This window comes from Manis pentadactyla, chromosome 13, assembly GCF_030020395.1.
Source record: "Manis pentadactyla isolate mManPen7 chromosome 13, mManPen7.hap1, whole genome shotgun sequence".
NCBI lineage: Eukaryota > Metazoa > Chordata > Mammalia > Pholidota > Manidae > Manis > Manis pentadactyla.
In genome coordinates this window covers 62,518,798-62,543,477 of record NC_080031.1, presented here as the reverse complement: position 1 = coordinate 62,543,477, position 24,680 = coordinate 62,518,798, and the positions used below count along the sequence as shown (strand labels likewise).

The following is a 24,680-nucleotide window of genomic DNA, read 5'->3' as shown; positions in this document are numbered from 1 at the left end:
ATAGCTGTTATTTATATATTCATCTCATCCATTTAAAAACTAGGTATCAGTCTGGTTATGTCCAAAGGAAGTCCATCTCTCTCTTTCTCTCTCTCTAACTCATTTAGCTGAATGTCACTTATAACTGGCAACATCAAATGAGATATGGAAAGCCAAAATAAGCACTGTGATGTCCTTAGACTGGTACCTCCATATATTATGTATCTGTGAATTTTAAAGCTATCATTTTTATTACTGGCATAGTTGAGTTATAATGCCATCATGCTAGTTTCCTGTATTAAAATATATCTTGGTATGTCTTTTGATATATCAAGTAGGATCTTGAGAAAAAGAGGTAAAGAAAATTGACTTTGGGCTCACTTAAATGTTTTTCCAAGGATTATTAACTCTGCATTCCCTGTCATTACAACGACCTTGATAGAGATTCAAAACTAAACAAAGGTCTTTAATAATTTAACATAATTTAAAATTGAGATTTATATCTTTGCATGCATCACAGCATTACATAGATTGCTTACATAAATCCTCAGATCTGTAGACATCATAGAGTCTATGGGTTGTTAGACATATTTTATGCAAAATTATTTATAAAAAATGCATATTCTTGTTCATTCTTTCACTTAAAATAGGTTTATCTCGGGTGTTTTTCATTTGCACTATGTATGATTTCCCTGATGATGTAGTTCTAAGCCTGACACTGGGTTCTGGGGGAGAACAAACAAAACAGATGTGGCCTCTGCTTATGACTTAGTCCAGGGTAACTCAGAGTTCAGTCATTCTCATGCATCTTTTATGGTTTATTGTGCTGCTTACATATGCATACATAACTATACCATTATTAAGCTAATATTTATCAAGATTTATTTTAAGATAAATTTCTTTTCAAAGTAAATGACCTTTACTACAAATGGAAAATTAGAAACCTACCCAAAATTAAAAGTTAACGTAAGCAGACATAGAACACAATTGTTAGCCTCCAGTTAACTTAGAAGTTCTCTACCTTTATAGAGTCAAATGATTTCCAAAGTCTTTTGTCCTCTTCCTCTGTTGATATAGGGACTTAACTATCCATCTTTCTGTTTTATATTAGTGGAAAGGCTATGTTTGATACTAGATTATGGGTTTTATCATGTAGATAGGATACCTATCCCTGCCTCCCACCCTCACCTCACTAAATCATCTCATACATGCACTGTGCTTTGGGAAATTATCTAGTCCGTCAGCTTGAAAGAAAATGATCTGGAATTTCTAATCTCATCCAAGTGGGCTTTTTTTCATGCTGTCTTTAGCTCAGAGGTAAGTGTATAACATTTACACAATAATGTCACAATTCTGCTATGTATTAAAGGAACATGTACACCATATCTCACCTTGAATGTGTTCTACATTGACCCATCTGCCTTAATCGCTTTTATATATCTAGGTGCTGCTGTTTCAAGACCAGAATTACGGTCTTCACTATGAATACACTATCCCGTCAGACCCTCTCCCAGAGAATCAGAGCTCCAAAGAGCCCGAACCCCTTTTCATGTGGACACACACAGGCTGGGAAGACTGCGATGCCACATGTGGAGGAGGTGAACGATTTTCCAATATTTGTCTTTCCAAAATAGGAGTTGTTCTCTGATAAATAATTGATAAGACATATCCACAGCCCCATCTGAAATTCCAAACTCTGTAGGAGATCAGAACTGAAAGGTTTTTGTGACACATTTAGTGGCTAAATGCCTAAACTATTTTGTGGCAAAATCTGGTATGAATTGAAGAAAGGCTATTTGCAGTCACTCACTGCATTGCCTCTACATAAATATTAATGTGTGTGCTTACAGGAGCTACCTGAGACACCATATAGGTTGTTCTGTCATGTATATGCACTTCAATATTCACTTTTCATATTTTACTTTTTCATTTTTATAAAATCTTAAAAGTCCTAAGTTCCAAAATACATCTGCCCAGAAGAATCAGAGACATGAAACAGTAGTATTGAGTCTGCATTTGTTATCTGCATACTTGTTAAACATACAAAGCACCTGAAGAAAATAATTTAATTCCCCAATTCCTTTTTATTTTTTCAAGAGTATGTTGTTATTTTCAGTATAGAAGTATCCTGAGTTTCACTCAAAGGTTGTTAATTAACCTTTCCTATTAGAAGTTGAGGAGGCAAAAGAACAAAATTACTTCCACATAAAATGTGAGACCAGCAAACCACTTAATCCTACTGATGAGGCAATTGAGTTGCACAGGTTAAATGGACTTCCAGTTACTCACGGAATCAGCTAATAGCAGGATCCCAGGTCATGAGACACACAATGTCTATTTGTATCATGTGTATCAGCAGCTTAGTATTTCAGGTCTCATTTGCATTTAATACCAAATTTTCTATAGTTCTATAGTAACAGATTCATTCTCAGGTTCAAAAGAAACTATGCAAAAGTACAACATATACATATGTCATAGAGATAATGTGCACTGGTTTGTGCAAAGCAGTGGATCACCAATTTTGTTTTCTAGGCAAAGAAACTAGTGGTACATGTAGCCTATATGTGCTGCAGCAGAAGTGGGAATACTAGGTGCACAAAGGTGCACAAAGAAACTGACATGCGAGGAGAGTGTTGGGGGAAAGGGAAACAGAAAATATATACGTAAATAAGTAACATAATATGAAATTGTGTTAAGTAGTCTGGATAAAAAGCAAAAGAGGAAAATAAATATGAGTAGTGAAGATGGGAGGGGGTAGGTGCCAGAAAGGCCTCAGTGAGAAGATCACACTGATTTAAAAATCTAAAGTGGTTTTGGATGGGCGTCACCTATGAGGGCGTCTGGAGACAAAGAGTTCCAGGCGAAGACCACGAAGCAAGGGTAGAGGTGGCACGTGCAAGGCACAGCAAGGATGCCAGCATGGGCTTCCTTTCTTCTGGGTGATGTGAGGGTTTGAATAGGAGACTGACTGATCCTGGCTTATTTCCATGAAAAGGGTGCAAGTAGACAGATCAGTCAGAAGGTTACTGCTATAATTTAAGAAAGAGATGACAGTAGCTTGACCTGGTAGTAGCAATGGAGGCAGGGGAAAGTGGTCAGGTACTGCATATATTTTGAAAGGGAAGTAATGGAATATGTTGATAGACTCGGTGTACAGTGTGAGAGAAAGATGTCAAGGATGACGGATGATTTTGGCCAAGTGACTCGCAGGATGAGGTCACCGTTGACCTCCGTAGGAAAGTCTGTGGAATAGTGAGATTAGGAGAGAGTGTGAGTCCAACGTTAATTTGAGTTGCCTATTGGATATCTAAGTGTGACGTCAAGTAAGCTTTTGGATATGCAAGTCTGGTGGTATTCAGGAGAGAAGATTAGACTAGATGGATGGTCTTTTAAATGCTGTGACTGAATGAAGTCACCTAAGGAGTGAGTGAGAAGAGAAGGAACTCTTGGAGGTTGGAACCTTAGGAGTTCCAGAGAGATAAGAAGGAAATGGAAAAGCAGATTAAATGAGTAGCCAATGACATGGGAAAAAAAGCAGGCAAAAAAGAATGCTTTCCTATAAGACAGGTGAGAGTGTTTTAAGGAGAGAATGATCCACGCTGTCGAAAGCTGCTAATAAGTCAAAAATCATGTGACCTGAAAACTGACTATTAAATTGAAATATATTCATTATATTTTAAAATATTTTATACTTATACTTAAATAAATGTATTTAAAATCAATCATTAAAAATAATTATTTTGAATGGTTGAATTAGTAATTAAATTAAACTATACTTATTATATTTGAAACAAATATAGGTCAATGGTTACCCTGTCAAAAATAATTTTAATGAAATACTTGGTTCAAGACTAAGTGGAGCAGATTAAAGAGATAATATCATGCCGTGAGTTGGAGAAGAGACTGAAGGTAATTTAGGAAATACTGCTTAGAGAAGGAAACAGGAGAATGTAGCTGAAGGGGAATATGGGTCAAAGAGTCTGTCGTTATTTTTAATAGGGGAGATTACACGTGATTGTTTGCCATGTGCATCTTCTAGAATAGGACAAAAAAAAATTAGTAATGTAAAGGAGAGAACCAAAAATTGCTGGAGTGACACTGGCAAGATTGGATGGAACGGACCTGTTGGCTTTAGGCTGAAATATGAAAAACTTAGCCCATCACTGGTAACAGGAGAAAGTACAGTATCTGTGAACAGAAACAGGTGTCAGGAACTTACGGTGATACTCTTCTGGTTACATCTATTTTATCAGTAAAGACAGTATTGCTGAGAGTAAAGGTGGAAAAGGAGATACTGGAATGCTGATAAGAAAGAAGATGTGAATGAAAGAATGAATGAAATGGTACATGTACATTGACTGTTGAGTAGGACTGAGGGTCCCCTTGAAATTAATGGTCATGAATTTAGCTTGGTGCCAGTCATGACGGAATATTACCCTCTAGCGATGCAGGGCTTTCAGACACGCTTGGGGAGGAAGTCTGGTGAGTGTAATAAAACAAGAGAATGTGATTGACCTGAAGGTGTATGTAAGGAGTTGCCAGTGGTCTACCAAGGTGCTTAATTGTATAAGGAGGACAATAAAGAAGTGAGGAGCTTGAAAAGCAGTGAGAAGGGGGTAGCAGGGAGGGGTCATAGGGCCTGGTGGGGTTAAAGAACTTTTAGACTTAAGAGTACCCAAGCCAGGAGGGCTGGAAATACAGGAGGTGGTGACAGGATTGGTACCACCAAGCAGGGGATCTAGTGGCTTAAGTAAAGTGAAAGATAAGACCTTTGGAAAGAGAAGGTGGCAAGGAATTGCAAATCTTGTGTTAGAGGAATCATTCAAGTGGGTATTATAATGACAAAATAGTGCCAAGAGCAGTGTTAGAAAATACAATAATCCAGGAGCTGAAATCTTAAAAAGAGGGAGTAGCCGAGGGGTTGGTGTTTGACTACAGAAAGGAGGGGAATGTGTTGTGTAATCTGGCCCGGAGCTGTATAGGTTTACAAAAGAGAAAGGGAGAATGGTTAGGTACTGGCCGTGGTGCTAGGGACCCCAAGCTGCCTCTGCACGCAGAGGTGCCGGAGCCTGCGCAGAACACGGCCACCCACTGGGGGCGGCCGGGAAAGCAGCAGCGTCCTCAGGAGGGAGAAGGAGGGGGCCCGGAACACGCCGCGGCACGGGGGCTCCTGCCGGAGTGCTCAGGGCTCTGGTCTCCCTCCTGGCTCCTGGAGGCCCTGGCCCTCTGGGGCCGCCAGAGCAAAGGCAACTGGAAGTGGGGGTGAGGAAGGAGCAGATTATAGAGCACAGGCTTTGCTCCTGAGGGTATAAAGGAATTCGAATAAAAGGACTTAACCACTCACAATTTAAACAATTTCATCCATCCCCCTTGCCACAGTGAAGTGTTGGCCATGTTTCTCCCGGGGCCGCCATGTCCCCGCGTGACTCGGGGTCTCCCCGCTGCTGTCCTCTCCTGCTGAGGCTCTCATGTACCCCCAAAGCCCTGTGTCTGTGCTCTACTCATTCTTCACTGATGCCAGGACCCATTTCTCTTAAGGGGTTCTGCTTCACATACTCTGTCCAAATTAAAAGCAAAAACACAGCTGGAAACGAACACATCTGAAATGAATATCTGAACAGTTAGAAATGCCTCCGCTAGAACTCAGATAAGAATGACTGGCCTCCCTCCGTCGGTGGGCTGTGGGGGGAGTGGAATGATGAAAAGGGGTGTGATTCCTATTACAGCACAAAAGACAGTCATGAAAAAGTTTTGGTATTTGAAACTCTAGACCGGAAAGTGATTGTCCAGGGAATTTTGTTATCCTCATTTTTTTAAATTTTCTTCTGAAATATTGGTCTAAATAGCTGCATCAGAAGTAAACGTACAGAACTTGTCATTCTTCCGTTTGAACAAAGAGATTTTTAGGGTTAAAAGCTTTCCCCCAAATCACATAAATTATAACCTAGAGTATGTTTTGCCAATGGTCATTATACAGATATAGAGGTCACTATAGGCTATTTTAGTTTCAGCATCAGAAGGGCGTTTCGATATTCTTAAGCATAACTTCTTAATTATTAACGTGAGAAAATTGAAGTGCATGGAGATGAAATAACTTCCCGAAGTGACATGCCCAGTCGGGGTGGAGGCAGGATTAGATTCAGGTCTCCTGAATTCAAATCTTCTCTCTTCCTCATATACTTCCTTCAAGAGCAGCTCCGGAAGCGGAATTGTTTCTTTATATAATGTAAAGCATGCCCCTTAGAGATTCTGTAAGTGCTCTTTGGATTCAAAGATGTGTTTTACTCAGGTAAATAAAAATTTAGATATGTTCTTGTTTTTATTTCAAATGACTTCTTGTGTAAAATAGTACTCCTAATTATACACAGCTGCTAGATGATTTGTACTTGAATGGAGATTTCTGCTCAAATCTGTCCCATTGTGTTTAGTCAACAGTTTTCAATTATCTCTGACTATGTTAATAGGGAGCATATTCATTTCAGTGCCAAAACATTTCTGGGCTTTTGGATATTATTTTCCTTTACAGTTCATAAATAAAGTGGATGGACAGGATTTCAAGACTCGCATCATTTCTGACTTTTGTATTGTCGATTTTATAGCCAGAGAGAGCTTTGTAATCTTTCAGCATATTCATGAATTAAATGAGACTTAAGTTCAAAGCACAGAACATTGGAAACAGATACATGCAAAACTTATCTCCAACAGCAAAGAGGAATAATAGCACTATTTTACTTCACAGGACTGTATTAAGTAAGAGCAAATAAAATATCACAAAGAGCAATATAAAATTTCAGTGTTTGACATGTTATATTTTTAATTCTGTTTAAGGCTTTAGATCACCAGCAATAAGGAGGAAAAAGTATTTTTTTTAAAGATAACTAGTGTAGCTAAATTTTTATTGTAATGACCTTTTACATCAGTATCTCAAACATTTCAGAATGATAACCAGATTAAAATCAATTCAATATGCATTGCATTAATTTATTATTACTAGTTATGACAAGATACGAAAAGCTTATGATTCCTCAAGAGAGGAATATTTTTAAATCTCTAATAGATGCTAGTGATCGCAAGTAAATTTTTCCAACAGTTTAACATGTGGACACTTTTATCATCATGTATTCAAATTCCAGTGATAATTCTAGAAAAATCTGAATGGATGTATCATTTTGCATTTTAGGGTTGGCCATTGAGATTAGTCCTTTTTGATTCAAACAGCTTAAAATGTACTTGTGAAATAAATGTTTACTTTGCAGTAGTGTTCTAGAACAACTAAAAAAGTCTCTAAATGAATGTTTTAAGTTTATTTTGGCATCTCCAAAGTGTGGGTCAGTAGATAAAGTCTTTTTTGACATGAATGTCCTGTTTTAAGTGCTCTTGGCCTTCAGAGGCATTAAAACATATCTCATTCCATAATGTCTGAGGATTATGAATGAAATCAGCATTCCACATACTGTCTACAATAACTGCATTACTCTAGTATTTATTTTGACCTAGTGGATGAATTAATTTTATAAAATCTAGAAAAAGGACCCCAAAATTCAGTAACCTCTTTTGAAATAAATGAGGAGTGAAACATGCTTTTAGGAAATCTAAGTACATACAATTGGAAGGGAAAAAATAAGCCACCATTCCACGTTTTTCACATTATTCTAAATCCTTCTAGCTTGTGACTCTCATGCTGTTAGGCTTCTAGTGTTATATCCCCTAGACATGGCTTTACCTGCCCACTAGCAGATTCTAAGGAGGCTTCCAAGCCTGTGGGTCCAAGTTGAGGAAATATCTCAGTATACAGATGCCTGTATCTATTTAAATGTGCCAACTCTTTTTCCATTTTAAAGGCACTGTATATGCACCAAAATATATTGTTCTCTACATTACTTCATTTCAGTACTATTTAATGCAATTTTGCCCTATACTTTCTTAGATTAATAGGAACATTTTTATGTTAATGTAAACTCTTTATAAACTTGAATTTTGATCCCTAAATGATAATTCATTAACTGGATTTGCCATAAGTGACTGTTGTCCATGGTTAGTCATTTAGATTGCAAATGATTTTTTGCAATTTTAGGAAATAGTGTTGAGATAAACTTCTTAGTACAGAAAGTGCTTTGGGCTTAAATTGCTTGTTTATATTTTGTTCACTGATTTCTTTACCAATACTGACTATATACTCACTATTGCTGGGTAGTCCAAAGATGAGTGCTTTCTGAGAATTTTTAGAGAATTCACTGCCACTGTAGGAGGATTTAGATAATAATAAACTCACTATACAGAGGGATATGGGGGTATGTAAAAAACCTTACATGGATATGCATAGGTGCAAAGGCACTGGGGTTAGCAAAAATGTTTATTACTAGGCTCCAAAATAGTGGGAAGTGATTTGTCCAGAAGAATGGAGTGAAGCTAGTTCATGAAGGTCCTGGAATGTTAATGCTAGCAATCCAGTTACATTTAATTTGAAAATTATGGGATCCTATTAAAATTTTCATCTGCATAGAAATGAGAAGATCAGGTTGGATTATATATTGGGTGTTGTTAAAAAAACACAAAATAAAATTCTTATTAAAAAAATGTAAGTGGTTTTAATATTAAGGCCAAACCCTGAGGGAAAAATTGTATAGAAATGTCAAAACACTGCCTAAGAAGTAAATGGCATGACACAATTTTGGAAGCTGTTCAAGTTAAGAAAATGTATGCTTAAAAAATAACCAGCATTTTACAATTCTCTAAGAAGTGCTCAGAGAAAAGTCCTTCAACCTCATTCAAGTATATTTACTTTAAGTTCTAATGCTTGACAGCCATTGTTAGCTCACAGGGAAATAAAGTAAAAAATTTTTAAGAAAATTAAAAAGACAAATGAATATGACTAGTCTCCATCTTACAGAATTCCACAGTTGTATTTAAAAGCCTGGAAAGTACAATATTATATAGAGAATTTCACTTGTGCTTATCAAAACACTGGACCTACTTCCAAAAATGTGTTTCCACGTTTATAATGCAAGTTCTAAAAATGTGATCTATCTGGATAGAATATGGGTTTATTAAAATTATCCAATTTTCAAGTTGAATATAGAGCGTAGAAGAAAATCAGTTTATCTCAGACTAGAAAAGAAGGCATGCAGTCTAATATGTAGACATTGTTAAATTATCTACAAAAAACAAAGAGTCCGTAAATAAAAATTACCCTTCATTTTCAGTTTTTTCCCAAACTTGGTTTTGAGATGAATGCATAATGGTTGTTTTATTTTATTCACAATTGCTCTCAAAACAGATTTCCCCAATACTGATTGAATGGAAATGACCCAGAGGGGAAGTTAATTGCCATAAAGCAAGTGATAACATTGTCAACAGCTTGCAGCTACTCATGGTTCAGGCAGAAAGCCAGTTCCTTCATCACATTCTGGTCATCCCTAGGTTCACTGGGTGCATTGTAAATACTGCTATTAGATGCTAGAATGGAAATTTCCTGTGTTGGCTGGGACATAAAAATATATAAAGGAAAAAAGTCAAACAGTAACATTTCCATATGGCTTGAAGATCTTAGTTGTATTTTCATAGGCAGAATATGTCCATAGCTGAGCAACAGATTTTTCCCTGATTTTGTTGTTTTTGTTCAATGCCACTTTTAAAACATAGGGCTAAGCTAATCGTACCTGCCAAAAAACTTGAGGTGTGAGCTTCATTGCTACAGTGAAGATGGAAATGTCCCAATTCATACTCACATGCCTTCAAACTTTCTTAGAACACCACTAGGTGCTCCCTGAAATGGTGTTCATACCTATATCCATTTTGACATATCAGTACTTAAACTTAAAAGATTTTTTTCAATAGTTAGCTCAGAATGTTAGCTCTGGGATAATATAACTAAAATTAGATATTTTTTGAGGAAAGGAAAAAATGCAGTATCATCAGTCCTGAGTTACCTATTCTGTGACTGCATGTATGTTCAGCAAAAGATTTGTGGAAAATGCCTCTGTCATCTTTTTGTATTTTAGCTGGCAAAAAGCCATTATTAAAATTAGCTTAGGCAACTACATCTACACCTGTTCTGCAAAAGAGTGTCATATGACTGGAGACTTCATAATAGACTGTAAAACTAACATTTATGTTTCATAAAATTAACATTTATTTTAATCCTACTTTTAGGTAGGCATCATCGTAATGTAGAAATAATACCTACACTAGCATTATACAAAATTTACATACACTTATTTAATGTATGCATCAGGTCATAAGGAGCACCTGGAGCATAGGAAACTCAGAGAAGTTGACAAAAACGCTGTGTCAGATTCTTACATTTAAATAACTCCTACCTTGTGAGGCCAGTTTTCTCATTACAAGAGCGTAAGAGGTCATTTCTGTTTCTCTTGCAGTTTGAGAATTGAAGTTGGGTTTTGAACACTGCTATGATTAAGTCTAATGCCATCCCTCCCCACCACCCTTTTTGACGTACCAAGGAATAGCCTGGACAGCATCTAGGGCAGCAAAGGTTGCCTCTCCTCTGCAAGTCAGCAAAGGCTTGCCTGGCTGTGTGAGTGCCCAGGTCATGCAGAGGACGTCAGAAGCACAGCTGTAGCATTCAGACGGGCCACTGATGTGCTATGTAAGATCCTTGGCGACAGACTGTAATTCAGCCCATCTCCATTTGACAAGCCAAACACGCCTTTGCCAAGCAACTTCCCTGTGGAGAAAGGAGCGCTGTTTGCTAATTCATCTGCCTAGTGGGCGTGATTTTCCCTACTCTGTATACCCTAAGGGGCACCTTTACCAAATATGGCTGGATGGCCAGTGAGGCCCTTCGCATTTTGGACCCACTGCTGCCCACTTATAGAGTGCTGGGGGCACACCTTCTCTCACTTAAGCGCAAGAGCCTGTCACCTGCCCGGCACTCTGTTGTCTGTATTGGAGCTCCCACAGGATAAATTGGATTGCACCAGAGCCCTGGGATTCTCCAGGTGGAAAATAATTTGGCCAATCTTGCACTGCCTGTGCTAGAAGATAGAACTGAAGATCTAAGGGGTATCAACAACATAATATGAAATACCCACATTTATAATTGTTAAGTAATCAACGTATGTATAGAAATGTAGTCATGACCTTTGTGTACTACAAATTGCTGTGGGACTATGCTCAGTGTTACTAAGAGGGAGATCAACGAAAGATCCAGATCCTATACTTGTTCTTTTGCTTTCTACTTGACCTCCCCTACATTGTCTCTTCCCATCCCCATTCAAGTCAAAGATACTCAGAAATTGCTCAAAGTAGCTCACTTCTTTTTTCCTTTCTTGATGCCAGTCTCTTCCCTCTGTTAATTAAATTACAGAGAATCCTCTCTGTCACCAGCCCAGGCTATCCTATTTGTCATGACCAGCATGAATGCTCTGAGCTTCCTACTTATCATTGCATGACAGTCATAGGGCTTTAACTAATGGGCCTTCCAACAGAGACCCAGGGGACTTGTGATTGTTTTCTTAATCCTTCATGACCCATGCCTCTAAAATTGTTGGTTTATTTAGTTATCTTATAATGTCAACAACTTAAGTTAGATTATCAATCTTATATAAATACTTAGACTTCTGTAGAGAAACAGAATTAGCATTTTTAGTAGGCTTTTTAATTGTAAGATGAAATGATAAAAGTGTTGTCAAGTGTACATAAAGGGCTCTAATAAAAATGAAAACAGCATACATAGGGTCATTTTCACCTGCTATTATGAGACGTCATCATACCAGAGAAAGGAGCAAAGCCATTTTTCCTAAATCTGGTGAAAAATCTAAGAGTCCCATGGGTTTTCTTAGAGAACACAGCAATTATTAGAGAATGGGGATTTCAGAGTTCTGGGGGTCTTTGTTAGAGGCAAGGAGAAGAAAGGTCTGAGTTACAGTCAAAGAAGTTTGCTTCCATAACTTTCCAGAGCATTGGTGATGCACAGCCAAATGATGACGGGCATGCCTGTTGTCTGCGTGCTTTCATGAGGCCATATAGGTTTTATGCAAATCCAGCATTGCACCACCTAATGTTAAAAGATGGCACCATCCTTCACAATGCATCTTCAATTAATACTTTATCGACTTGTGCTGCTATAACCCCTTGGTAATATAAAACTTGCCATTTAATTTTTACCAAGGAAAAAGTTACCATTCCTCTTCCTTAAGCCTAGAGATACATGTTGTTATTTAGATAACAAATAATATCACCCTCATTGATCTAGCCTAAAATTTGTTTCAAATGCCTGTGAAAACTACAAGCCTATGCACAACCTCCTAAATCCATTACATAAAGGCCTGTCATTGCTTTATATGTTTATTTGCTCTTTTCAGGGGAAAGGAAGACGACAGTGTCTTGCACAAAAATCATGAACAAAAACATCAGCATTGTGGACAACAAGAAATGCAAATACTTAACCAAGCCAGAGCCACAGATCCGCAAGTGCAATGAGCAGCCGTGCCAAACAAGGTAACCCTGTCCCACCACTTGGTGATGCTCTGGTGGCTGTTAAGTTGCTGGGCTTTAAAACAACCCAAATATTAGCAAAATCACATTTTCTTAAACGTGGCAAGACGTAGTTTTACATAAGCAAGGTCTAAGAAAGAATGGCAGTTGGCTTGATGGAAAGGGCATTGAAACAGCAAGGTTAGCATTCGCCTCAACGTTAGCTGTGTTCCCCAACTGTGAAAACAAGAACTTACTTAGATGGAGGAGGAGCAATTAAAATTATCTGGTAGTTGGTCACCTCTTCAAAAAGTCTGGTTATGGGCTGAATTTAGCTATTTGTTCCTAAATTCTCTGCCATGGTATGGTATGGCAGAACTTGCCAAGAGTGATATAAAGTCAGGTGGGACTAGCCAGGAAACAGTCCCCTACACAACAAGAGGGACAGAGTGGGGCCCCTGGCTCCCCAGGCTAGGTCCTCTCTTCCTTGCCTGAAGTTCCCCTTGCACACTGCCCAGGTCCTGATCTCTGATCACTGGATTCCTGACGTGGGTACCGGTTACTAGACAGTCAGTTGCTGTGGTCCCCTGTGACTTCCCCAGGGAGTATTACACAACAAGGCAGACAAGAAACTCCTAAGCAGGGGACCAGACAGCAATGCTGAGCAGCTCAAAGTGGCATAGAAAGAAAGTCTATGTATGTTTAAGTAACTGGCAGAGGTGACTGAGTGAAACCTGAGTATGATTTCAGAGGGAACTAGCACAAAGCTGTTTGGATGGTTCCCGTCACAGGGCTCCTGAAATTCCACCTGCTTTCGTATGACGATGTTGGGCTTGAGTGGGACTGAGCCCCAGTATCAAAAATCAAAGATAGCATGATAGGGGGTGAGGCTGGATTGATTCCTCTGGAAAATGGGGACAGGACATTTGTGCTGTCCAGACACTCAGGTTTGTGGAGGCTCAGTGAGTTAGGGTATAATCATGAGTCCTTAGGGAGTCAAACAGAGAATTGATCTCTCTCCATAGCTTCTGTAATGGAGTCACAGTGAATTTACACGTGCTACAACTCACATGTGCAAAGAATGCATAGCAGCCCTGTAGCTAAAGTCTTCTTCATGACCCTCAGCACAGTGAGTATGGGGCTGTGTTGAGGAGGAGGAGAACAAAGTAGCCAATTAACTATGCTTTTCTATCTCTTGGGAATTCATGTCCTCCAGGCTAATATCCAGTTCCTCTTACAGGTTTCCCTGTCACCCCTTCTTTTCTGTCTCTGATGTAACACAGAATCCTTAGTTCCCTCTGTTTCTGACTCACTGCAAAACTCAAGTATTAAGCCCACCAGGTCTGGCTCATCTATGTTCATGAGGACTGAAAAGCATTTGGAAAATCCTTTCTTTCTCTGCAAAGCTGAAATTTCAAGACTTGGTTTTCTGTAGATTCAATGGATTTAAGGAATCCAAAGTTGACTTTCAATGTTTCCTCTCCTTTTCATTGCTGCTCTAACAGTCCTATCCTACCCACCCCCATCCCCAGACAAAAACATATGCTCCTAAGGAGTGGGATGAAGAATGCTATTTAAAAGAACGTGCAAAAGACAAAAAGTTTATTAATACACCTTCAGGAATGTTTTACCCATTGCATCTGCCTAGCTGTATGCTTTTGGGGCTAACTCCATTAATAGATGCACTAATCAAGCTTTTCGATAGTGATCAACAGGAAGGGTGACCCGGGGAATTGTTGCCGTCTGTAGTCAGGTCCTTGGGTCCTTTCCTTTCAGTGCTGGATGGATGTAGAAAAAGAGTTTTTGGCCTTTGCCCTGTCAGCTAAAGAACCTGGACTCTTTTTTGTTATTACTACTCCTAAGAATTATCTTTCTTTTTATCTCTTTTAATAGATATTAAAATGCTCATTTACCTTGTGTTAAAGAATTCATTAAACTATTTCAGATCATTTTGTTTTACATTGAACATAACTTTTCCATTTGGATGAAAGCAGTGGCCTCTTGGGCCGCATCAGTCATCTTGAACAAGCCAGATTTGAGGACTAGAGCCTGTTTGTCACTTCTGAACTTGCGTCTGCAAAGGATTGAGATGCACAGTACATACTATTTATTGTTCATCCATTGACTTCAGCTATCCTGGCAAAAAATGCCTCAAGAATAACTTGGTACAATGAATAATTTTAAAAGATCAGTACATTTGTGAGTAAGAAATTTTACAGCTGGAGACTGGAAATCACTTTTTAGAAATTGTTATCTTCCTTCCCTTGGAAAAGGAGACAGTGTATTTTGAACCACTAAGAAGCAAGTTGGTGAGGTTAGCCAAAATACTGGAAAGTAAGAAATAGACATGGGCGATCATTAGAGGGTATCACAGGAAACTTTCCAAGACTTACTGGCATTGGACGTCATTTATGTCTCTTGCCTCTTCTTTTTCCCCACCTGAGTAGGAAGCATTCTAATATCCATTCACATTTATTGAAGAAGTCACCAAAGGGCCTGATGGAACTCTCTGTGTCAAATATAAAATACACTGATACAGGAAATGGGATAATTGCAAATTAGATTAATTCTAAAGTACAAAGTGTTCTCTTTCATTAGAATACAGTTTACATTTTAGTTCTTATTTTTGAGCAGTTTACACAAGGAATGGAAGAAGTCATGTTTATCATTATATCAAGGATCTCTCAGATTTATTCCATTTAAAAAATATGAGATTCCAAGAAATTGCAGTGTTTTCTGGGTTCCATTATTGGAGGGGAAAGATACGTAAATGGCTTCTGCACTGTGCTGAAAGCCTCAGTCCAGAACGATAAAGCAAAAACGAAACTAAATTGGGAAGATAAATGCTCACTTTGGGAAAAATCCACAAGGTGACTCCCAAGCAAAGTGGTAGATTCTCATCACATTTGACAGACCAGCAGATAAGAACTGTTAGAGGAAACAGTGGGGTCCAAATCTTATCATGAAATTTTCTTTTTTTTTTTTAAGAAATAGAAGCAGAGAATAATTTAGAATTAAACCATTGTATGGATGAGAAACTAGGTTGCATGAGGATGTGACTTTGCAGACTTTGGACCATTGCCAGGAACATGTGGGCTTAAGTGAATCTGGAAGAATTGAGGTTATTTCTGTAAGACAACAAATTCCATTTTAAGGAATGATTCATGAAAATCTATTGTGTGAAAAGTGTTATGGGTGGAGAGAAGAGGAGGCATTGATCTCCTCCTTGGAAGAGCCTACCTAATAATCAGGAAAAGGTCAGGCTACGTAGGCGGCCTGTGGACCCCTCTGTTTCCCTAGGGAATATCTAATAAGTGTTATGTGAGAGCCCCCTGACGTAGGGCAGAAGAGAACACAGTCCCTGTGGGTTGGGTGGAGAAGCCCTGCGGGGAGGAAGGGGCTTGGAGCAGGCTGTCAGCATCGGCAGCAGATGCTCCATAAACAAGAGCCGTGAAGTGAAAAATAGAAAATGTTTGGGGAACAAACTGACTATATGGTTTATTTTCTAAACAATTGAGAGCTGAAGATAAATACATGAAAAAGTATAAATCACTTATAGATAGACTGTAATATATGATATACTGAGTCCCTATTGTCTGTTAGGCAATATAATAATAAACACTTTTACAAGTGAGGAAGTGGAAACTTAACAGCTGTTAGGTATTGTAAGAATGTGCGCAGCTAGTAGGAATCTATAATGAAGCTCGGGGCTTCTGACCACCCTGCACTGCGCTGCAACACGATTGTACAGATAGTTTAATGGGGAGATTTCCATCCCCCTATAGGATTGTCCAAAGAATGGGAAGTGCAGAGGTTTCATTGACAGAAATCATTCAAATAACAAATTTCTTGAATCATTTTCCTGAAATGGATTTGGGGAGGTGTTTAGCGATCCTCAGCGTGGGACCCAGTTCATTAGAAACGGACGTGACGTAGATGCAGATCTCTGTGCTGATGGTGGTTTGGGAAGAGATCTCCATCTAGGTATCAACATACATATGTACTGGTAAGTCACTGAACCAGTGAGATCTGAAAGGAGTATTTGCAGTCCTGAGGACCTCTACAATGGGGTCGCTTTCCATGTAGCCCTCTGAGCCTGTCACCCCATCGTCCCTGATCACATTGCCACGAGACAGGGGTCGACCTAAAAAGAAGCCCACCCAGGTAGCTCTTACCTAGACGGTGTGTTCCAGACACACATCTTGTTGTGGGTGGTAGGCAAATGATTGCTTCCTATCAGTAAGAGGGGAATCCCAGTGGCAGGCTTCCCTTACCTTGCTAAGACTGCACTGGGATTTGGTGTACAGCCTCGTTGCCGTTTCTGACTCCACAACCTCATGACCTTTGCTGAGTTGCTCGACCTGCCGTTCCTTGGTTTTCCTTTCTGTAAGTGGCCGTGAGAGCAGCAGTACACGACACATGGGGCATTGGGAGGATTTGAAATACAGACTGCAAGTACCTCCTGATGTTAGCAATTTCGTTCTTTTAGGTGCCTCGGTATGGCAATACGCTGAGCGTCACAGGCAAGGCCGGCACTCTGTCTGGGAAGGAAGCTAGTATGTACTCTGGGATTCGGATAAGGGCGAGGCCATGAGATAAGAAATGTGGAGACTTCAACAATAGAAAACATGGGTGTTCTAGAGAAAGCTATAATGTTGGGTAAAAAAAGGTACAAAGTTACTGTGCAACATTCTACTCACAGGTGTCAAAATACATAGTAGGCAGGCCCTGTCTACCTTGTTTCACCTGTTCTTGCTTTACTTCCAGATGGATGATGACAGAATGGACTCCATGTTCACGAACATGTGGAAAAGGGATGCAGAGCCGACAAGTGGCCTGTACCCAGCAGCTGAGCAATGGGACTCTGATCAGGGCCCGTGAGAGGGACTGCGCCGGGCCCAAGCCAGCCTCGGCCCAACGCTGCGAAGGCCAGGACTGCATGACCGTGTGGGAGGCGGGAGTGTGGTCGGAGGTGCGGTGCTCGCCCCGCTGCCCAGACGTTCCCTTTGCTTCTGACTCTTAGCTTGTATCGGGTCGAAAAACTGCATCATGTCGCATCAGGTTCAGAATCCCCGTGCGTGGCAGCTTCAGTACCATCTGTTGATTTTCCTGATAATAAAAGGAATACACTCATTATAAATCATTCTGAAAACAGAAACAAAGTTACTTACTCTTTATTCTGTAAATTTTGTAACATAATCAAGAACGTATTTTATATACATTTTAGAGTCATGCTTTCTCATTCATATATCATGAATATGCTCTTTATTCTCTAAATATTGTAATGTAATCAATAGAGTATTTTATTTATATATATATATATATATTTTAGAGTCCTGCTTTTTCATTTATATACATGAGTATACTCTTTAGTGGCCCCATAAAAATACACATTTGACTCCTTTATATATCCCTGAACATTTTAGAGAAAGAACAATAACTTTTAATTATCATTTCTTCTGAGCAAGGGCTGTTTTTACTTCCTTTAGTATATTGGCTGTAATTAATGACCAATGTGAGAAACTTAACAGTTTCACCATTTTATAATACAGCTTGGAGAAATGAAACAGTTTGTTGTCCAGTTTTTCTGAGCTATATCTTGCTGTTCAATAGGTTTTTCTTCATTTGTGACATATAGTTTTGAGAATGAATGCAATATCCAATTTTACATCAGAATGAATCAGTTCAGTCTGGAGAGAAGACTGACAGGAGCATCTGAGAAACAAAACACCCCACTTCCAGCCTAACCATAGCATTTTTGCAAACTCTTTGGGAGGAAGTAGGTCAGAAATATTCTACCATATAGATCTTTGACTCCAGCTGGAGGAAATAATAGGTCACAATGCAATATGCCAATTAAAAAGGTCTCTCTTGATTTAATTTAAAAATTGAGTTTGTGGATCAAGATTAGTTTCAGTTGTAAAAAATAAAAATACACATGTGAAAATGCCAAATCACTTTAAAGCACAACATATTCAAGCACAAGCCATAACTTATGAGACAATCATTTGTGTGTAAGTTATTGTATTCAAAACATCATTCGTTCCATGCTCAGGTTTTAAGAAACACAGCTGTTGGAATCCACATGGAGTTTCCTGTATAGTCATTGCTAAATATATACTTGGAATTCTTTCTTTGGACCTGTTTCAGACACAGACACAGATTAGATTATCAAGTTTTGCCCTATGGGTCATCCTTCCCCTCCCCTCTCCTGCCCAGTGTCATTTTGGTCCCTGTGTCCAGATAGTCAGTGATGGGCAACTTTGCAAAACTGGGAAACTTTATACATATTCCTTAATAGAGAGTATAAATGTAAGTGAGAGGGTAAGGTGTGCCTAAAAAAGATTGGTGGAATATACATACATGCCTTCATATCTGTTATGTCCCCATTGTCAATCAGGCATCAGTTATTTATGAACTGAACTGAACTATTTCTGAACTCTATTTTCAATCCATAGAGCCACTTAGAATAATGACTTCTAGGGATATATAATTATGTAAAGAAATTATTTTGTTTTATTTTCACTAAGATTTTCTCTGTGTTTAGCTTCAAGAAAACTTCATGAAAAATTACATTCCCTAAGAAATTGATATTTTTCACAACCATCTCTTAGGGCTAAAAGAGACTAAATTTAGCAAAAATAAATTGCCATACATAATTTTATGTAAAAATTTGGTGCCAAACAAGTTTACTATTTTACATTTTGATCATTGTGTATTATTTGTCTTTCATAAATAATACCTGTGTTATCCTACTCTCTGTAATACTTCTGTCCTTCTGAAGCCCATTTACCACCAGTACTGCCCTCTGATCCTAGACCATTGCCCAGGGCTCTCCTTCTTTATTTTTTTACCTGACCTTATGTGGGTGATGGGCTTGTGAGAGATAAGTAGAATCATGGTTTAACATAATTTAATCACTAGTCTGTACTTCCTAATCCCGACTTCTTTCAAACTCTCTGACGTTTTCTTCCAGTGTTCGGTTAAGTGTGGCAAAGGTGTGCGTCACCGGACTGTGAGGTGTACGAACCCTAGGAAGAAATGCGTCCTCTCCACCAGACCCAGGGAGACTGAGGACTGTGAGGATTACTCGAAATGCTATGTGTGGCGAATGGGTGACTGGTCTAAGGTGAGATTCATCCTGTACATTCTCAGGCTTAGATTTCCATAATGTCAGCACTGCCCTGGGTAATGACCGTACAGCATGACACTTACAAGGAATAGAAGGTGAGGTAAAGGCCATGGGAGGTGGAGTATTATATACCCAGGTTCAAATCCTGCCTGCATGTCCAGGATCAGGACCTCTGTGAAATTGTTTTAAAGATAAAACAAGATAAAATATATAAATCATTTACCATTTTTTCACATGAGGGAAGCTTCCCCATAATATTATTGTTATTTTATTGCTAGTTTTTGTTGATATAGTTCTTTGTCAGAATATTTTTTTTGGTAGTTTTGTGTCAACAGTGGAAAAATTGCTCTCAGCTTGAGAGAGAAAAATATAAATCCAGGTATACTCAAAGAGAAAAATCTCCTGTCCTAAAATTGTACCTCAGATTTCTAAGTAGATGTAATGCAGCCTTTGTTGAACAGCAGTCCTGTTTATTTCACTGAGACTGTTAGGCAGGTTGAGTTTATTCTCCTTGGTTCTTGTTCCCACTGAAACAAAGAATTGAAGGGCAGAGACACAGTAGTGAAGCAGAATGAAAGTTTTATTTGAATACACTCCAAGAGAGAAGGGGTCCAGAGTCAAGGTCAACAACGGCAGGTTTTACTTGAATAAAAGCAGAGAGGAAGGGAAAAAAGGGGGACTAAAGGGAAGGTCATTGAACTGCTGTTCAGCATAGGGCATAATCCCTTGCCAACTCCTAAAGCCAGTGTCACTTGCCAATCCAGTGTCCACTTGAAATCTGCACAGCAGGGGAACTGAGTTCCTGCCACCCCAGGATTTGGGGGAACCGCAGAGCACAGAGATTTTCAGGCAGGCTACTAAGGAGCATGATTGTATAGCTGCAGTTCTGTTCACATCGCCTAGGCGAGGGAACTTGTAAGCCCAAATCAGAGCTCTCAGTAGTCCCTCCCTACTTGTCTGAAGTAGAACAGAGAGACACACTCAAAGAAAGATGAGTACAGGCAACCTCAGAGAGGAGGTGCACTTAAAGCTTTGGGGTCTGGGGTTTTATAGAGCTTTTCTGGGTAAGGGTCACCATATGGCATGATGTACACAGGTTATTCATAATTCCTTTGAATTTTTGTCTTAAGAGTAGGGTTGTTTAGGTGACTGTGTTGGTTTGCACTCTGACATTCTTTGTCCACATAGGTTTATTTATATTTCCAAGGTCTGTCTCCTGCCCTGGTTATAAAGTTACTTGATTAAGGGGTTGAAAGAAGACAAAGAAAAGAGCACAGAGATTAAGTTAAAGAATGAGATGGACCTTTTTTGCAGGCTAAGTAGATTTTACAATGGCATGATCTAATTGGTACAATGAAGACATGGGCTGTGCTTGGATACTTTTCTTTATGTGGGGAATATCCGACATTCTAAATTACTCCCTTTGGAACTTCAATTAATTAACTCATTAACTCTGTGAGTCCTTTCTGGCTCTCTGACTTTTATCTGGTTAACTCTTTGAGTCCCTTCTAGTGGGCTTTAGTGGCTTTATTCTCTCTCCACCCCACTCATGTCTATTTTTCTGCCAAACAAGACTAGAAAGTTGGCAAAAATGGGACACAATGTTTTGCTGTACTGTTGACATATTATATGCAAGAATCTGACTATATCTCTGTTATAAGTACACATCAGGACCTTTCCAGGGAGATTAGAATATGAGCCATATGTTTCTGGACAATATAATTCTGTATTTACTCATTTAAGCTGTCCTAAGTATAGAACACTGACTTGAAAAATAACAGTCCCTTATGTTTAATGAAATGCCGTATTTTCTGCCTGACTTTGACTTTTCTGCCTTTATTTGAACTTACAACTTCTTGTTTTCATTACTGGAGGCTGAGAGGAGTAAATAAAAGAGAATTGTTATATCTACATATTACACAGAATTAGGTCCTTCCTGAAATTTATGTACAATTAACTTTTCTATGTAGTATTAACAAGTGGTTTATACCTAATCAAGGGAATTTCAATAATAAAACATCTTGGATTTGCACATAATTATTCTTGGTTTTTCCTTAGAGTCAATTAATATTCTACAATTTGAACTTAATTCGGTCCTTTAAAATTCTGGGGAATGAATAGTTTTGGTCACATATCAAATTATGACATGATTAATAGCTTTTTGGACAAGAGATTATGAATCTTTTGGTGATGATATAATTGGAAATAATGCTAGAAGCACAATAAATCATTTTGAATCACCAATTATACATATAGTATGATATATCTTTGTTTAGAAGTGGTAAATATAGAACTTGAAGTATAACAAATCCTTTTTAACTTATCCTGCAAAAGGAAACCACAATTACATCAAGTATATTAAGTTGAATAGAAGAAGAATCTAAAAACTATGAAACAGTGAATAATCATGGAGGACATTTCTTTCCACTGAAGGAAAATTCAGTGAATCATTGAAGGAAACTTAAACAAATCATGGTCAGTGCAATCAAGAATATCCTAAACTACATGATTATATGACACCACTGTGTTTTCAATCATGCATCTCTGCAGCCTCTTGTTTCTGTTTTAAGTCAAAGGCACATGAAGAACAGGATCCAAAAATCCCAAAGGAGGAATTTCCTGTTGCCCCATGGCTAGACTAGGACCTTAGGGCTATGAATTCTTACATGTCTGGACTGCCTGGCACATACCCTACCCCAAAGAAAATCAACTTTCAGGAAATCCCTGAACTAAATGAGGACATGTAGAGTTTTCCAATTTTAAGACAACTAAACTAAAAGGGTCATTAAAGGTTAGTAGGGGGAAACTCAATCGCTTGTTTGTATTTCCCATCCAAATTTAAAGAAATAAATAGCAGACACAGAAAATAACCAAATTAAATACCTAGTAGAATGTGGAAGTAGAAAATGTTAGGCATTAAGCATTGACTAAAAAGAAATAAGTAAAATGCAGAAAATAGATTGTCAGGTAGGTACAGTAGTACAATCAGTATTTACTGAAAACCTGAATGTCATCATTTTTATAAGACTAAATACATATAAATTTATGAATTCTTGAGGCCTATATTCCCAAAACTAAGATCCATGGACAACTCATCCCTGGGAATGTGGTCTCCATGGATGAGAAGTACTGTAGCTAAACAAAGATAAGCAAATACTCTGGTGTGGGACTTTTCAGACCTGTTAGCATTCTTCTGTATTGGTGAATCTCAAAGAGAGGCTACAGAATTTCTCTTTCTCTTTTTTCTTTTTACCAAAGATCACTTTTGCAGAGCATAGTTTATTATTTAGTATAATACGCTTTGGGAAATCTTCCATTAGATTATTCAAATTTCAAGGACTAATTTTGTATATATTTTTTCCAACTAGAGAAAGTTTGTAGGTTGAAACCAAACTGAAATTATCAATAATCTAGAAAACTGTTGAGATGGATTTGCATTTCTGCTCCAAATTATTTTCTAATTAAGTCTACAAGTCTCTTGATATTTCAAAAAGATCACTACTTACCATTTTTATTATTATAATCTGAAACAGAAAATCTGAGCAGTACCCCATAAACAAGTAGGAGTCTGTTACACTGAAATCTATCATTGTTGGATCAGTGAATTAAAGAGCTCAAAGGTTGTGGGCTTGGTTTTACATATTTGGACATTGAGGAAACCCACCTCAAGAAATCCTAGAGAGATGTTGCGTTAGAGGAAGCTTAGAAAACATACTTGTCTCTGAGTAAGTTGTTCATACTAAAGAAATTACTCAGTGGTAATAGGGTCCTTTTCCTCAGGAAGGATTTCCTATTGTGTTGTTTGGATGCATCCCCTGAGCATTGGCACAACTTGCTCCTCACCATTCTGTCTGAGAAGATAGCTGTCTTCTCAGCCATGCCCAGACCCCCAAAGCACCAGCTATCAGAGTGTTTTGCATCTGTCTCTTTACTGAAGAAAGGGACATTTTTTGCATTGCTATCGTTTTTATTTTTAAGATCTCCTGAGACTCTATCTATTGCCCCAGATATATTTAAAAAATTAAATTTACAAACCATTTCAATAACTCAGAAGTAGTCTAGTGCATGTGACTGGTATTAATTATTGAACATAACAGAAATATTTGAGCTTAAAAAGAATGAGGCACACGTACTATGTGTGTATGTCTTCTATCTACAGAAAATTTATAATTTGGAGAGATTGAAGTAATGTCTCTGTCTATAAATGTGTGCATATGGGTATGTGGGGGTGGGGTGGGGATATTGTATGTATTACAATGGATATATTGTAGTACATATATATGTATAATTTTGTTTTAAATGCAGATATAAGAGCATGTGCTTAACATCCTTTGGATTGGAAAGTGAAAAAAAAATATATTTTTTATCCACAGGGCTTAATAATACTGTCTTCTTAATAGGTCCTTGAAAAATCACTAGTCTCTTAAAAATAATACTATCAGTGCAGTTAATCTGCATACCAAAATATCTATAATTTCACCTTCTAAATCATACCTGAAAGCAATTCAGTAAATAGGTATGATTTCATTAAAAATTATTCTTGATATTCTTTGTAGGGGATGGATCTTGGAACATGCCAGACCTCATTTTGAGGACATTAAATGTCAACAGTTGGGGGAGAGAGTTCCACGTAAAAAAATAATGAATTTTGAGAAGAATGTAGAATTCACATCAGTAGTCTTAGCACTCCATGTTTTTTATTTAGACGTGGTGAAGTATACTTTCACCAAATACCAGAAGATAGCCAGAGAGGCATAATCAGATCACCAGGACAGTAGAGTTAAGACATGTTTAAAATGCAAGAAAGACATGCAAATGATCAGCCAGTTAGAAGGCATCCAGTGGGGTCTTCAGATAAAACATGTAATGAAAGGGAAAACTGCTTTAACAAACCGGTCCCTGGTCCTGCTTCAGGTTGCCTGGGGTGGCACTCCAGCTTCTTCACAGCCAGGGGGACAGCCAGCATCGAACTTGTGAAGAGCAGTTCCTTAGGGACGCCCCCCAGCCTCTGTCCCCATATCCGTGAAGTTGCCAGAGCACAGGTCGCTCCGATCTTCCAGATGCTCTAAGCGAGCCCCACCAAAAGCAACAAGCCAGTGTCCGTGACATGCACAGTCCGAGGAAAAGTATC

At 38.5% G+C, this 24,680-nt stretch overlaps 1 protein-coding gene and 1 long non-coding RNA gene across 2 annotated transcripts in view; one reads left to right on the top strand and one right to left on the bottom strand.

Annotated features, from left to right (window-relative positions):
- The window catches only part of ADAMTS19 (ADAM metallopeptidase with thrombospondin type 1 motif 19), a 257,477-nt gene that overhangs the window by 217,995 nt on the left and 14,802 nt on the right, over positions 1-24,680 (top strand). The window contains exons 18-21 of the mRNA XM_036902596.2: positions 1,424-1,577; positions 12,306-12,441; positions 17,185-17,389; positions 19,394-19,546. Coding sequence (XP_036758491.2) covers positions 1,424-1,577; positions 12,306-12,441; positions 17,185-17,389; positions 19,394-19,546 — 648 coding nt within the window. The remainder of the gene's footprint in view (positions 1-1,423; positions 1,578-12,305; positions 12,442-17,184; positions 17,390-19,393; positions 19,547-24,680) is intronic.
- On the bottom strand, positions 14,039-17,287 carry LOC118921022 (uncharacterized). Its single transcript, XR_005028169.2, has 4 exons — positions 17,154-17,287; positions 16,692-16,801; positions 14,811-14,926; positions 14,039-14,491 (listed from the first exon to the last, which is right to left on the bottom strand). It is a non-coding gene; the product is annotated as an uncharacterized LOC118921022 (long non-coding RNA).